Source organism: Myotis lucifugus, unplaced genomic scaffold (assembly GCF_000147115.1).
Source record: "Myotis lucifugus unplaced genomic scaffold, Myoluc2.0 scaffold_139, whole genome shotgun sequence".
Classification (NCBI taxonomy): domain Eukaryota; kingdom Metazoa; phylum Chordata; class Mammalia; order Chiroptera; family Vespertilionidae; genus Myotis; species Myotis lucifugus.
The window spans coordinates 2,078,779-2,096,106 of record NW_005871187.1 but is presented as its reverse complement, the minus strand read 5'-3'; the positions used below and the strand labels follow the sequence as shown (position 1 = coordinate 2,096,106).

General features: G+C 37.9%; 1 protein-coding gene across 1 annotated transcript in view; it reads left to right on the top strand.

Annotated features, from left to right (window-relative positions):
- Positions 1-17,328, top strand: part of TRPC6 (transient receptor potential cation channel subfamily C member 6) — a 44,736-nt gene that overhangs the window by 15,737 nt on the left and 11,671 nt on the right. The window contains exons 4-9 of the mRNA XM_023758843.1: positions 807-971; positions 6,637-6,853; positions 10,138-10,371; positions 12,540-12,804; positions 14,109-14,304; positions 15,320-15,523. Of these exons, the coding sequence (XP_023614611.1) occupies positions 807-971; positions 6,637-6,853; positions 10,138-10,371; positions 12,540-12,804; positions 14,109-14,304; positions 15,320-15,523 (1,281 nt within the window). The remainder of the gene's footprint in view (positions 1-806; positions 972-6,636; positions 6,854-10,137; positions 10,372-12,539; positions 12,805-14,108; positions 14,305-15,319; positions 15,524-17,328) is intronic.

Genomic DNA, 17,328 nt, shown 5'->3' with positions numbered 1-17,328 from the left:
ATGAAAGAAGGTATACTTTTTTTAAAAAAAGTATTTAAACATCTGGACTAGCAGGGTCTTTCCATTGTTCCTTCTAGTTGAAAAAACCATCTATATATCTATCTATCTAAGCGACTATCTGACTGGCTGACTGGTAGCTATGATGCGCAATGACCACCAGGGGGCAGTGACTGGCTTACTGGTAGCTATGATGCGCAATGACCACCAGGGGGCAGACACTCTGACTGGTAGCTATGACATGCACTGACCATGAGGGGGCAGATGTGCAATGCAGGAGCTGCTGAGCTGTGGGGACTTGGCAGCTGCGGTTCTTGGGTGACGCACCTGGAACCAGAGAGGAGGGAGCCTGATTCCAGCGTGTGTCACCCAAGAACCACCCTCTCATAATCTGGGACCCTTTGGGGGATGTCAGAGAGCTGGTTTCAGCCTGATGTCCACAGGGCAGGCCGAGGAACCCCACCTGTGCACGAATCCGTGCACCGGTCCTCTAGTATAATTATAAGCATCCTTGTGTAAAACATTGATGGATCTTTTCACAATATTAAATTTCAAAAAAATTTTATGCTTTGAAAGAAAGCCCATTTGTTATGAAGGGAATGTTTGATAAATTGGAATCTCCTACTTTGTCTAATACATACTAGAACATCCTGCCATCTTGCTTGCTGTCAACTAGATGCTTTATGTTTGTTCCTTAATTCTAACAATATTTTTCATGGGAAAGAACAGAACAAGATATTAGAACAAAAGAAAATAGTTTATGCTGAACTTTAATCAAGCTGTTAAATGTTTTGTCGCTTTCCTGCTAGTTTGTAGCCCATCCCAATTGTCAGCAGCAGCTCCTCTCCATCTGGTATGAGAACCTGTCCGGCTTGAGGCAGCAGACGATGGCGGTCAAGTTCCTCGTGGTCCTCGCTGTTGCCGTGGGACTGCCCTTCCTGGCTCTCATTTACTGGTTTGCTCCGTGCAGCAAGGTATGTCTGTGAAGCCCGGACCTTGTCGTTTCCTAGGAGCATGTCTAGTCGAACATCTCAGAGGCGGTTGTGCATGGAAAATTCCCTTCCCAAATGAGCATTTTAGGAAGGTCATAGTTGGGCTTAAGTAATCTTACTGTTTTTTGATGTTGCAAAAATAACATATATTAGCTAGGAAATAGAAAAAGAAATACAAAGAAGGGAACATTCACCTGTAATAGCATCACTGTCAATGTGCCAAAGAAAGCCTCAGTTACTATGGCAGTATATCGTCCTGTCTATGCATATCTTTTTATAGTTTTAAATGCGGCTACATTAGGCAGGTATTTCACATAACATTATAAAAGATCAACATGTTTCCTCTCTTTATTTTTCCTCTGGCAAATTTGACATGAATTTTTTTCCATATTTATTTTAGCTAATATGACCCTTTATTTAATAGTCATTTAAATAAAGGACTATCATATTTAAAAAACACACTAATATAATGTAGATGCAGTGAAGAATATTTATTTTAGGGACAGCCTGGATAACCTTCTCCTTTTTTTTTTTTTTAAGCCAAATCTATTTGCCCAGGCTTTGCTGAAAATATGTTCAGATGGATCTGGCCTTTCATTGGTGACAGAACAAGCTTGAAAAATATTCAGATGTTTGAATTCTGTTAACAGGCACAGACATTTGTCCGTCCTGCGTTGCCAGCTATCATATTTTTCATGCTTTGGAGGCCGCATTTCTGGAACTGTTTAAGTTACAACTCCGACAGACTGAAATAATTCTACAGCTACATGGCAACATGTCTGCGGGGCCATCTATTTATGTGCTCTGCAGAAATGTCAGCTGAATCACATGCTGGTCTGAAACAGCGGAATGACTCACTTTCAAACATTTGTAAATGCGGGGGTGCACACCAGTACCACCACTACCAACATATTGTTTTATTACTTAGTCACATGTGTGGTGCTTTCGCCTAAAAGGGACTTTTCTCAGCAGCTTTTGGTAGAAACCTGATGTGAAGCCTTTTCCTTTTTAAATATGATGTGAACTTCATAATTACCTCTGGTGATGATGATAGGAACTGCTGATAGATTTTATGAGTGTAAAATCTATCGCCCTTACAATACATAAGGCCCCAAATTTATCTCTAAAATATAAAGGTTGAAAAGAATGAGATTTACTAGCATTAGGAATTTATAGTAGATTTTCTTCTAGAAAGTTATAATATTTTGTCTTCCCTCTTTCATAGGAATACAGATTGCACTTCGAAAAAACATCTAAATCGTCCTTAGTAGAACAAAGGTCAAATCAATGTATACAGTCTCTGTTCTGCTTCTAGTCATATTTCCTGAGTCTTCAGAGATTGAAGATGAATTTAAAGGGGAGGAGTTTCTGAATTATATATTCTGAGATCAGTTGAATTATAATAACTTTTCTAAGCTGAATAATTGTCCTTCCCAAGCGTAATGTGTTCCAGAGAGTTTGGTGTTTTGACAGCGAATATCTTTGGCAGTCCTTAGAGTGACACAGTACCTACATTTTGATTGAATCCTAATTAACCTTATTTCCTTCACTATTTCTTCTTCCCTGGCCATGTTTCTGTCTGGCATCTGTTTTCCATCCTCGTTTATGAACACTGAGGCAAATAATCAAATTAAAAGGACACTGTCAAGGTATTTTCTTCTCATATTAAAACCTCTTTTACTGACTGTTCTTTAGCCTTTGAAGCATGATGGTAAAATCCATTTTACAATTTTTCCATTTAGCAATGAGCATAAACATTATTCGCAGGTTGCAGAATTGATTTTTTATGGGGGAAGATTGCTTAAGCTACATGATGCTTTTTTTTAAAGTACTATTTTCCAATACATCCAGGCAAGTTCAGCCAGAGCGTCCTGTAGGCCTGTGCACCTTGACAGAGTCCCATTTCTGTTTGAAGTTGTTTTTCTTTTTTTTAGATTGGCTCTCTTCTCTTTCCGGAAACTTTTTTTTTGGTCCTTACTTATTCTGTTTTTCCACTATAATCTAAATATCAATGGCTTTATGCTTATTACCATAAAAGTAGGTCATGCTGTGGTTTAAAATTATTTTAGTTTAAGTTGGTGTCAACCTTTTCTATTCCTATTGGTATTTGGTAGTTAGGTGTTTGGTCATCAATAAATACTTGAAAAGAGTATGATCTATAATATTGAAAAGCAGGTATTTGTTTCAGTGCTTCCACTCAATAATTTTCCAGGTACATCAGTTGTTTATCTCATGCATTGATGAGTCCCTCACTTTACAGGTTCCCCCCCCCCCAGAAATTTGTTTACATCTCAGGAGACACAAATGACAAATTTTACTAAAATGGAAAAATCACTTAAACTCCTAAAGTCCATGAAATGGTACCAAAATCTGCCTTAGTTTAAAGAAAAACACAACTCTCAGTGATTTTGTTGGCGGTGGGAAAACAGCAGCAGATGTTAACCAGCAACCTCCAAGACAAATTATAACAAAAAGGTTTATTTAGAAAGAAATGGGCTCAGAAAACAAGTTAGGACAAGGAGAGAGAGAGAGAGAGAGAGAGAGAGAGAGAGAGAGAGAGAGAGAGAGAGAGAGAGAGACACCCTGGGGAAAGAAGAGGGTGGGGAAAGGCAGAGGCATGCTGCATAGAGAGAGCCTCCCTGGGTCCTCTGTCCTGAGGGCTTTCATCTGAGGTCCCAGGGGAAGAGCTCAAAGGAGCCTTCATCAGCTTTCCTGGTGTGTCTCCTCAGGGCATGGTCTCCGCTGATTCACTAGTCAGTGCCCCTGGTCCTGGTGTCTGCTGCAGTGTCACTCCCCCTGCTTTTGCTGCTTCTCTGCCCTGGAGCTGAAATACAGCTGAGGCCTAGATGTCATCTCCAGGAGTCAGTGCTTAAGGAAGTGGTCCTGCAGGGCTTGTAGTTTTGCCCTGTGGCTAGGCTCCTGGAGTGCTCTGCACCTGGCCCATCCTTCCTGCCCTGCTCATGCCTATCTAACTGCCGGCTACAATTTGTAATAGGAAATGGAGGATATGAATATCCAAACGCACCATTTTAGTTTCCTGCCAACCAATTTTTAGTTTTTTATTTGTTTTCTTTTTTCTTTGAACTAGAACGTTTAATAAGCAGCAAAAACACCTGGTTTGATTCTCCCTTCTGAATAAAATAAAGGTGTAATGTTACATAAAGACCAGTAACTCAATGAAGAAGGTAGGCCAGCCAGGTCAGGGGTGAGGCACAGACCAGACACCCTGCCCTGAATAAGTGAACATTGACTGGGTGTGTCCAGGACAGCAAAACTCAGGTTCCAGAGTTCATTCAGACTGTGGCCCACTCTAACATATCTTGATTCTCAACTCTGTTCCACACTCCAGCCTTTTCGCTTCTCCTTCTACTTTGCTTTCTCCTTCTCCTATTTTAATTTGTGCTCTCCTGTGTTTGGGATAACTTTATATTTTGAAGGCTACCTCTGATTCTTTCTGGAACAAGGCAGAATATAAATACATATGCCATGGATTTCACTACTAACAATCAGTGCCCCATCCCAGTTTTCCACAGCAGAGAAATAAATTGAAAATTTTTAAAAATTGGTTTAAGATTTATAATAGCTTTTTTCCAAGAGGAACTTATTAAATCTTGTGCTACATTTTTATTTGCTATAATACGTGATTAAAATAAATCACATGTAAAACACTGTAGAATTAAAATGAAGCACATGGTACACCATGAAAAAAGAAATTAAAAACACATTTATATTAATTTGTTAACAGTCTATATTTTTTAAAAACATAGCTAAGGACAACACAATGGAAAGTGAAATCCACTTTGTTTCCCATGTGTTTTAACCTGCCCTCATTTGATTATTTGAGAGTTCTATTTAAAAAAAATAAAAAAATACTCTGAGTCAAATAATGAGCATTTTTATGGAAGTATGGTTTTCAGAGATGATTTTCATAGCAGATTTTCACAAAGTGACTTTGGATTGGCTCTACAATATATCTAGCTAGATGGATCCATTGGTTTAAAACTATAGAAAGATATAGACACAGACATACACACACACATATGCACACACTCTCATGCAAATATCCTGATGTCTGGTCCGGCCTAAATTCAAGAGACAAGGAACTGAACTATATGATTTATTCTAGCCTTAACTTTTAAGATTTTGAAAACTATATATTAAAAAAAAACTTACAGAAACAGAGTACATTGATTTCATTTCTTCCATACAGCATTTAGCTATTTAAAGTCTTTTTAAAATTTTCCAACTTTTTTTTCCCCAACTACATATTATATTAGTTTCAGGTGTATAGCATAGTGGTTAGACATTTATATAACTTACAAAGTGATCCCTCTAATAAGTCTAGTACCACCTGGCACCATACATATTATTGACTTAAAAAGAACCTTTCTTTGTTTTCTCTAAGAATTTACATGTACTTATATATATATTTTAATGATAAAATAAGACATTACTTTGCAAACCAAATTAACTTTGAAACAAGAATGCCTGAGTTCACATTCCAGCTCTACCATTTAGGAGTTGTGAGACCTTTAAGTACATTTCTGGGTCTCACTTCTTCAGTTGTTTTTTAATGAGTAAAATAGGTATTTTGGTATCACCTACCTCTTTGAATTGTAATGATTATATGAGTTAACAGAGGAAAGCACTTAAAACAGTCCTTGGCACATAATAAATACTGGCTGTGTTGTTGGTATTAACTTGGGAATTTTTCTGTAATGATAAACTCATTTGAAAGGCTGTTGAAAGCTATGGGCTCTCTCCTAAGAAAACAACTGCACACACATACTGAGTTTTGCTGCCCATGTCAGGGGATGCACAGAGCCCCCTGAGACACATCCCGGCCACGTACCACCCTCTGCCCCAGCTAGAGTCTGTGCATCTCAGATGGAAATGAATCCTGTACTGTAGAGGCACGAGAGCTTTTATTGTCTCCATATCTCATAGGAAGAATTTGATTTTCACATAATTTAGGAAATTCACTTATTGCCACTTAGCTAATGAAGGAATGAAACTGGAACTTGAACCTAAAATATGGGGCTTTTACCCCAGCGTCATTCCAGGACAGTGTCCCAGCTCATTATGGGAACTGCCCTGCCGTCCGCTCCTCAGAAGTTCTTTTCCTGGTACTCATGACTTCTACTCCATTTACAACATCACCAAAATAGCAACATCACGTGAGGCCCGACTGTACCCACGTCGGTGAAATATACGTGAGGACAACATTGCAAAGTAGACTCGGCGTGATATTTTTAATGCTGTTTCCTCAACACTTCATGCCCACTAAATTAATTTGCTTTTTATGACTAATAATGATACTATGCTCTGCCTTTTGTCATTATTATATTTAAAAATATTATTTTATCAGTGCTATATCATGTTTTAAGAATTTACATATTATTTAATAGAAAAGTTCACTTATTTAATTATCCACCCAGACCATCAACATACCAGTATGTAGATGAGGAATGTGACCAAAATTTTATAGCTGCATAAAGAATTATTCCCTCATTAGTTTTATAAATATACACCATCGCCTAAGGGGAACATTGGAGTACACAGGTGGTTATTCTTATGTATATCCATGTGTGTTTTGCTAAATGTACAACACAAAGCTAAGATTTTCTTTTGGTGTGTGTTATGGCAGATGGGGAAGATTATGCGTGGACCATTCATGAAGTTCGTAGCACACGCAGCCTCCTTCACCATTTTTCTGGGTCTGCTAGTCATGAATGCAGCTGACAGATTTGAAGGCACCAAACTCCTTCCGAATGAAACCAGCACAGATAATGCAAAACAGCTGTTCAGAATGAAAACATCCTGCTTCTCATGGATGGAGTTGCTCATCATATCCTGGGTAATAGGTAAAGGCTGAGTTTCCGTCATCATTTATTTTTGCAGCCTTAGCAGTTGGACTGAATGACACTGATTCCTTCACACATCAGTCATACAAATATATGCAACATGACACAATGCACCCCACACCATGATTTTCTTCGTGTTTTTAAAGCAGAGTTAGTTTGGGTTCATTATCAGTGTCATAGTCTTCTCACATGCCCCCCAAGACCCCCAGGAAGAAAATAAATAGGATAGTATTAATTAAACCCTATCAGTGATGAAAAACCACTATTCGTATTTTGGGAGAGCTGTGACATAAAGCTTAAAAACAACCACATGATTTTACATTGAGATTTAATAGGAACTCAAGCTAATAGGCACTTATTTTTGCATTTTTGGAACATTACATACCAGAGACTGTTTGGATATTTTATTTTATTTATTGAATTTTTTTTTGAGAGAGAGATCCATTTGTTGTTCCACTTATTGATGCATTCATTGGTTGATTCTTGTTTGTGCCCTGACTGGGAATCAAACCCTCAACCTTGGTGTATCAGGATGATGCTCTAACCAACTGAGCCACCCAGCCAGGTTTCAAAGCTCTTTATATACATCAAATCACAGTCTTTCTGCCTCCGCTTTCTAATCTGTAGCATAATAATACATCTACCGTACAGCATTATGTTATCTTTAGAGCTCCCAGGTGGTAAGTGAAACAGAGGGAATGCAGTGTTAATAGCCACAGTATGTGTCAATCAATCATACAAATGACTTGTCATTAATATACTGCAAAGGGGAAAGATATTTCAATTGGATATTTATGAATGAATAAATTCAGTAGCTATTAAGTGCCTTTGTTAGGTAGTGTGAGGATACTGAGGTGAATGAGACGCAGTCCTTGCACTGAAGTCTGGGAGCAGGTCAATGAATAAACCTGCCTCTGTGGAGAAGATTTAATGAGCACACAGGTGTTTTGTTTTATTTTATTTTAAGAAATGTAAAGCGAGGGAGCAGGCTTTTTCTCTACTGCCCTAGAGGCAGAATGAGCACCAGCCGCTCCACACAGAGGAGATACTTCCTGCACATTCAACGGTGGGATGAGCAGCCTTCAGAATAGTAAGCACCTCATCTCCAGACAAGTTCAAGCAAGGCTTGGTCCCCACAGAGACGTGGGTTTCAAATTATGCTTGGCAGCTCCCGGGGCCTCGCAGGGCACATAAGACAGGGAATCTTTCTTCAGGTGGAATACTTCACTGTGGTTTTTTTTTTAAGCTTTAGTAATATATTTTTACCAATAATTCTACGAGAGAGAGAGAGAGAGAGAGAGAGAGAGAGAGAGAGATAAGATGGGAAAATGGGAGGAAGGAGAGGAAGCTTTGAAAACAACTAGACCACATGAGTTTAAATGTCCCATTAATCCCTATGCTTCAGTTCTCCCTCGTCTCCTATTAAGGAGGCTGGCAGGAACCCAAGGACCACAAAAGGAAAGCTGCCTTCAGATTTTCTCATCCCTGTGCATAGTTTTGGGGTTGAGGGAGGAGGTGTGTGTGTGGTTAAGTGTATACATGCAGTATATTCTGTTTTAAATTTGATCCACTAAAATATGTATGAATTTAATTCTAGTCACCTTTTAATGTGGAAAAAATGCAAAATAAAGTAATGAAGTTATCTTCTCATCAAAGCACATACTCCGTGATGCACTGAATTCTAGTTTAGAGAAAAGCGCATAGTAAATTGTTAGCAGGCAGAGACCACACACATGGCAGGTTCTTGGTTAGAGGTTCATGACAAACAGGAGAATATGGGGCAGGTGGTTGCTGGGAGGAAGAGGAGATTAATTTCAACTAGGGGACTATGAAAGCCTTCTTGATGGAGGCAGGTTTGACTGGTTATTGGAATCCGAAGATTATATTCCTCCACAGGGCTCTAGGAGGAAACAGGACATCAGAGAGTAGGGTATCTTAAAGGTAAGAGGAGTAAATTCCCTCCTTTTTAGTAAAGCAAGATTCTTCAAATTAAGGAAGAAAATATGTACCAATCATAGAAATTTAAAAATAGTAAGTGCTCAATAAATTTGACTTGTTTTTTTCCCCAAGTGCCAGACACAATAACATGAAGTTCACATGAGTTGTTTATCTCATAACAATTCCATGAATTAGGTGCAAACTACTATCATACCCATTTTACAGATTGAGTTTTATAAAGTTTAAGTAACTTGCCCAAGATTACAGGGCTAATAAGTGGAGGGACAAGGTCAAATCTATAGAGATTTGATCCCAAAACCTATGTTCCTAAGTACTACACTAAATTTTAGAGAGAGTGTGCAATATTATTAATAATTCCACCAGCAAGAGACCACTGCTATGAATAAGATCCTGAGTTCCTTCTAGTCTTCTATTGTGCTTGCTTTAAACATAAAGTCATGGAATATATAGCATATTTTACTTTTTTACTTAACATGTTTAAATGCTTATGACAAACATTTTCCACCGTCTTAGTCCAGGTCTTCCAAGAAGGAGGTGCAAAGACAGGATTAAATATATGACAGTTTTTTTAAGGGAGATTGAAATTCTATGAAGGGAGATTTCATGTGGGAGAAAATGGGGAGGAAGCTGAGGAAAGGGGCAAGGGCTGTCAGACTGGGATGTGAGCCTGGTTCTGAGGGGGGGAGAGAGGGAAGGGAAGTTGGGAAGAAGCATCCTAGATCTCCATGCAGTCAAAGGGAAGTTCAGTAAGGTTGTCAGGAAATCCTTGAGCCAAGATCAGCCATCGGAGTAGTCCCATGTCTCCCAAGAATGGGTGCTCTCACTCTCCAGCTGGGAGCAGCCCCTGGAAAGCATCGTTGTGGGGCCAAAATGGCAGTAGATTTCAGAATGCAGTCGCTGAGGGCCAGGACCAATTAAATTCTTGGTCTGTGAGGTCTGTGAGGTACATTCTCATGGTCACTACCCGATGGCAATGAAAATATTAGTATCATATCAAATGGCTGTGTGTGTGTGTTGGTTATAAAGAATACTACAGTAAACATCTTTTTAATATACTATTTTATGTATAGTGTTAATGGATCAATTAATGTTTTTTTTTTAAAGCATCTTGATGAACTTTGTCAAATTGCTTTCAGATAAGGCTCTGATATTGCTGGACTGTGCGATTTGGGGAGACATGGGAATTATGGATGAATGGTTGGTTTGAGGCCAAATGCTGAAGGGTTTTGAATATCAGGTTGAGGTCTTTCAAATTTATTTTGTTTTATTGAAGAGCGTAGGCTGGAATGAAATTGAATTGATAATTTAACCCCTTTCCAATGCAGGCATGATATGGGCTGAATGTAAAGAAATTTGGACTCAAGGCCCCAAGGAATATTTGTTTGAGTTGTGGAATATGCTTGACTTTGGTATGTTAGCGATCTTTGCAGCATCATTCATTGCAAGATTCATGGCATTTTGGCACGCTTCCAAAGCTCAGAGCATCATTGATGCAAATGATACTTTGAAAGACTTAACGAAAGTCACATTGGGAGACAATGTGAAATACTACAATTTGGGTGAGTTTACAGTAAACAGTCAATATACGTTAATAAAAATGTAGAATTTTCTTCTAAAAGTACATGGCATTAGCAGTTTGGTTATTACCCATTCTCATTGAATTATTGGTTAGTTTCCAGCTTCTCCAGAGTATCTATATCTGAAGAAGCATGTGTTTTGCCTCTTCCCTCTATTTTTCTTCTGGTTGGAAACATCTCAGTCACAGGAATGATCTCACTGATCTCTTGGATCAGTTGGCTAACTATCAGACTCCATTGAGAATGCTTGCCTTGTGTCTTAGATTTATTTTCTCCTTGTCTCTATTAAACACACTACTCCTTGTTTTTTCATGTCCGGTTTGTTTGTTTTTGTTTTGTTTTGTTTTCAGATTCCACATATAAGGGACATCATACAGTGTTTTTGTCCTTCTCTGTCTCACTTAGCATAATGTCCTCAAGGTCCATCCATGTTTCACATATGACAGGATTTCCTTCTTTCTCATGATTGAATAATATTTCATTGTGTGTATATCACATCTTCTTTTAACTATTCATCCATTGGTGGCACTTTGGTTGTCTCCATATCTTGGTTGTCGTGAACAATGCTATAATAAATAATGGGAGCGCATAAAAAAACAAACAAAAAACCCCCCAGTATACATTTGAGTACCATTTCCATTTAAGACATATAGATTATTTGAAAGCAAGGGGATTGTGGGAATCTCTCAAAGGGCCCTCAATAAATGACACTACTGTTTCCCACCCAGGCTTTGAACTAGTTGAGAAATAAAACAAAAGGTTAATATGGAGGTCAGATCATCACCTCTACTACTGATAAAGTTCAGGGTAGATGACATAGTTTTGAGTCCTTAATCCACGGGCTCAGCAATATCGAACCCCCAGAATTAGGCAGACATATCTTCAAATTTCCAAACAATAATGGTCAGGGCAGTCCTCCCCTAAGAGGGGTATGGCAGCATGTGCCTGACCATGTGAGCGTCCTCCATGGAGGGCCAGAGCAGAATTCACAAGAAAAGGAGGACAGAGCTGAGCCAGGTATGCTCAGTTATCCATCCCAAGTCAACAGTCTGGTAAGTCATTCCACCTCCCCAGGAGGAGAGTGACTCAGGATGGAAATAGGTCCAGTTATTTGCCTAGGGAAAATCCCGTCTTGTAGAAACATGGAGTGGGAAAAATAGACTTCCTCTGTATACTTATTTTAAACCCTCTGATAAGAAATCAGTTAACATATTCATTGATATCTCTACCAGTTATTGGCGATATCACATAAGGATTTATTTTTTATTATTAACTTGCAGTATTTCTTTTACCATTTAACTACGGTTTTTAATATACAGAATTTTATAAAGTTAAAGCGATCTATCTGTTTATATGTAGTACTTATATTCAAAGCACTATGTATATGTTCTCAAAAAGGAAACTAATCCACTTCTCAGCAAGTAAACAAAGACACATTTATAATAATATTTTTCCTTTTTATTACACATTGTTTTTGCATTTTTCTTATGATGCTTTCTTAATTGGGTTTTTGATGACCTAACATAGTAATATATAGTAATTATATCAGGTCATCAAAATTAATAAATGCATAATTGCTCATTTTTATGATGAAAATAGACTTGAGTGACCCATAAAATTACTTTAGTAAATTCAAATAACTACAAGTATTCCACAAGCCCCAAAACACATAATAGTGTTATTATAGTTTAAGATTAAATAATAAATGCTACCATTTATTTAATGTCAACTACTTTCTAAACATGGAATGTGTATGTTTTTGTATTGAATTCTCACAACAGATGAGAGCGATAGAAGTGGTATTATCTCATTTTCAAGGACGGGAAAATAAAAACTAAGAGAAGTTAAATAATTTGTCCCAGCTTCCCTAGGCTATCTACTGGAATTTTTATATATACTGAGTTTGTAGTTTGAGCTCTTAACCATTATGCTATTCTCTTATGGAAAATTGCCAGCAAACCAACTAGGATGGTAATTTGCTCAATAAATTCACAAGCTCAATTAGACCTGATGCTTAAGGAAGCCCTTTAAGAACAGAGAATTCCATCGGGAACTAGATTGCTAATGTAATTACATTCTTAACCAGAAAAAATTACTTAAGTAAATAGCTTAAAGAAACTCACCATAACTCGTGTCTTCTTTTTTCCTAGCCAGGATAAAGTGGGACCCCTCTGATCCTCAAATTATATCTGAAGGTCTTTATGCAATTGCTGTAGTTTTAAGTTTCTCCAGAATAGCTTATATCTTACCAGCAAATGAAAGCTTTGGACCTCTGCAGATATCACTTGGAAGAACAGTAAAAGACATCTTCAAGTTCATGGTCATCTTCATCATGGTGTTTGTGGCCTTCATGATTGGAATGTTCAACCTCTACTCCTACTACATTGGTGCAAAACAAAACGAAGCCTTTACAACGTATGTGATCTCTCTCAGATGTTTTGATGATGGTGATTACAGATGAAAGAAATATGAGCTTAAATGATTACAGATTTAATAAATCTTGTGTAAAACAAAACGAGACCTTCATGATGTATATGTTGTCAAATGTTTTGATGGTGAAGATTGCAGATTAAATGAATGTTGGCTTAACAGTGTTTGCATATGTTCATGGGACAAATAGTGCTTTGATTTTCCTCTTCAGCAAAATGAGATTTGTAAATGAGTTGAAATAACTAAAAAATATAAGAACCTTCCCAATAGAAAGTGATAATAGCTAACACTTTTAGAGCCAGGTACTGTACTATGATTTTATTATTTCCATTTCATAAAAAGAGGAAACTAAGGTTCAGAAAGTTAAATACCTTGCTGAATGTTGTTGCACAGCTGCCAGCATTTGGAAAAGCTGGGACGTAACCCCTTGTCCACTGACTTCAGCATCTGTGCTCTTAACTGCTGGGGTGCTGACTGTGAGCACAGCTGCTTTCCTAATTTAATTTGTCAGATCATATTGAGATCTGAATTATCAACAGTGACAAGGGTTTTGGCTTATGTTCACCATAGACACACATGTTAGTTTGTTTTTAATAAAGTATGTTTGGAATTGATTACACAAATATTAGGTCCTCAGTGTCACCATCAGAAGCATCAACTGGAGCATAACCTATTGTTACCCATATTTTTGTGAAGTGCGGTTTATCAGAGAAATGAACAAACAGGCTTAGCTTTGCTCAGTAATTATGCCTAAAGTATTGAAATACCTACCAAGACATGTCAGTGATTTTGATAACAGTGTATATCTGTAATAGTCTATGTTTATATTGTCATATTTTCCTTAAGACACATACTATTGTTATCTACTCTTTATTGCATATAAGTGGAAGTATAGATGAGCAGGAAACTTAAAGGGGCTCTAACAAATTGAACTGTTATTATTAAGTGATACATTTAACACTTTCATTGCCTAAGCTATGGATTATTTAAATGTTAACATTTGTAGTTATGAAGTCATGTTAATAACATTTATTGAGTACTTATTATGTGCCAGATATTGTGCTGTATGCTTTGTATGCACAATATTATCTCATTCTTGCAACAATCCTGGAAATAAAAGTTATTGTTCCCATTTTATAGAAAAAAACTGAGGTTTAGGGAAGTAAAGAGTTTTTTTCATGACTACCTAATAATTTGCAAAGACATTAAATTTACTCACTTTTATTATGGAACCACTGTCAGTTATTTATATTCTTCATGATTTCCTTTCTCTATCTTTTTCCCCCCAGAGTCGAGGAGAGTTTTAAGACACTGTTCTGGGCTATATTTGGACTTTCTGAAGTGAAATCAGTAGTCATCAACTATAATCACAAATTCATTGAAAACATCGGTTATGTTCTTTATGGCGTCTATAACGTTACAATGGTCATTGTTTTGCTAAACATGTTAATTGCAATGATCAACAGTTCATTCCAGGAGATTGAGGTATAATCTCTATACCTTTGTGTACTGCGTGCCTACATGTTTTAACTATTGTGTACTCTGTGCCTACATGTTTTAACTCAGCAATGGTGATGAAAATCCAGACTTCTTTCCCTCCTTTGTTCTTTCCCTGTTTTATATAATTGTTTGACCAGTAAGCTAGTCTTTGCTTCCAAATGTAACATCAGTGGATGTGTTGGGGGAGTAAGACATAAGGAGGAGAAATGCTGTCTGATTCTTCATTGTTAAAATATTTAGAACTGCTATATCAGTTTTAATTTATATTTTATTCAAAAATGTATTGCTTATGAACACCACTGCTATCCAAATCTTTTTGTATGTTTTTTTAAATCCTCACCTAAGTATATTTTTTCCATTGATTTTAGAGAGAGTGAAAAGGAGGGGCAGTGAGGGAGAGAGAGAGAGAGAGAGAGAGAGAGAGAGAGAGAGAGAGAAACATAGATCTGAGAGAGGCACACCAATTGCTTGCCTCCTGCCCTGACCAGGTATGTGACCTTGACCGAGAATCAAACCCGGGACCCTTCAGTGTGTGGGCTGTCGCTCTAACCACTGGTATACTAGTACACAGGCCAGGGTCTCCAAATCTCTTTGAGTGAGGTTCGTAATTGACATTTTCTCAAATTTAGAATGATTATAAATTTTTATTACAGAAACCTCGGCCTGTGAGTTAATCAAATAAGTCATTTGTTGCAGAATAAAAGAGTGACTAATTTTTATAGTGCTTTTTAGAATGTAGGAAAATACATTTATACATTCCAGTGTATTTATAAACACATGCAGATTTTGAGATCTGTAGTCCTGTTAGCCTGACAAAATTTTAGACATATTTAGGGGAGTGTGTGAGTAGAATCAACCCTTTGAAAAAGTCTTGGAGCAGTCTTTGGGGTCTGGGAGTGTTTGCAGGCGTCATTACTTTAGCGAGGCACACAGTGTTGGAGATATCCCAGTAAGTTTGTTTATGCATCTCCTTGCTGAACTGTCATGTGTCTTTGTATAGGATGATGCTGATGTGGAATGGAAGTTTGCAAGGGCCAAACTTTGGTTTTCCTACTTTGAGGAGGGAAGAACTCTTCCTGTTCCCTTCAACCTGGTGCCGAGTCCGAAGTCCCTGTTTTATCTTGTACTGAAGCTCAAGAAATGGATTTCTGAGCTGTTCCCGTGTCATAAAAAGGGTTTCCAGGAGGATACTGAGATGAACAAGGTAATTTGACTTGATAATTGTTTATTGTATTTTAAAATGCTGTGGCTATTTACACTTGATCTTAGCCAAAAGGCTGAGAAGCGATAAATGCTGTGGCTATTTAATTTTTTTGAAATATGTTTTGTTTATTTTTTTAGAGAGAGAGGAAGGGAGAGGGAGGGAGGGAGGGAGAGAGAGAGAAACACTGATTGGCTGCCTCCTTCACGCCCCCGACTGGGGATGGAGCACACAACCTAGGCATGTTCCCTGACTGGGAATCGAACCACTGACTGCCTGGTGCATGGGTTGATGCTCAACCAACTGAGCCACAATGGCCCAGGCAAATACTATGGCTGTTACAACTACTGTAAAAAGAAGCAGTCCATTATAAGATGCCCATTTATTCCTTATGTAGTCAGTTAGCTCAGCATGGTCTTTTGGCTTATGGCTGTTTAACAGGAGCACATTGGACATGTCCTACTTAAAAGAATGTAAGAAAATTACATGAAATGTGACTAAAATAATGTAATACATTATTTGGAGCAGATACTGAAAGGGAGAGCTTTTCTGGGGCCCATTTTTGCACTTGTGGCCATTTGTCTCTCACCTCACTTTCAATTTATACAGCTAGGCAACGCATCAGTAGCTGATTATGACTTGGGGGAATTTGACTCTTAAGTAACTTCTACATTGGAAAGTTCAGAAATCAACTGCTCACCTGCATTATGGGAGACTAGGCTTGCAGTAAGTAGTTGAGGAAAGAAAGATGTAAGGCTACTAATTGGAAACAAGAATCCCATGAGGCAATGCAATCTCAAGAAACCATAAAAGAGGGATATTGCTTGGATGAAGGGCTAGGAGGATCACAGTATGTTCAGAAATGTTTAGAGAACATGTGGAATGTTGTATATAATTGTGTGTGTGTGTGGGGGGGGGTTACTCCACGCAAAAACCCCTGCTGGGTGCAGAACTCTACATCCGGGAGGACTAGAGGCACCCGGAGGAGGAGTACCTGGATGGGGACAGGTGTGGATAGGATGTCAGATGATGGGGAATTCAAGGAACTGGCTATTTCACTGGAAGAAGGAGGACTGAAGGGGAACATGAATATCTTTTGAATTCTCACTTTTGACTCGGAAGTACAATTGTTTTGTTTCTGTCCCTTCAAAAATAGGAAGAGAGGCAATAGATGAAAGTTGCAAATAGTTCAATTTTAGGTCTATGTAAAAACAAACTTGTAACAAAATCTGCCCAAAAGGGTGGTGGGCTGTCTTATGAAGAAATAAGCCTCCTATCACTGAAAGTAATCAATATGCCCGACGGCCAACATTAGAATACATATAGGAGATCTTCCTACACTGGGTGGTCAATTAAGCCAAATGTGTAAAAGGTCCTTGCAATGATAAGATTTTGTCATTGAATAAAAAGAAAACATTCTAATTCCTACTCCATTTGCTACTTGGGGTTCTCAAGTGAATAATAAACTGTCTGAGCTCTAGTTTTATCAACTGCACTATGGGAATAAAGGTTATATCTACATTACGAAGATCAAATCAAGTCAGTATGCAAAAGTGCTTTGAGAATGCTAAAGCCCCTTTCAAATATCATTACTTTTACGATTATTTTGTGTTAGAATTTTGGAAAAATATGCCATTTTTCCAGATGTATAACATAGAACTCAGTGGGTTGAGTAGCAAAAACTTTCCTTACTTAATAACATTGTGATTAGAGCTGCGATCTGAGAGAATTCCATGTGCAAAGGACATGTCTAAGCACTTACAAAAGGGAAGACCCCAATAAGAGCCCAATAAGAGTATTTTTCTCCC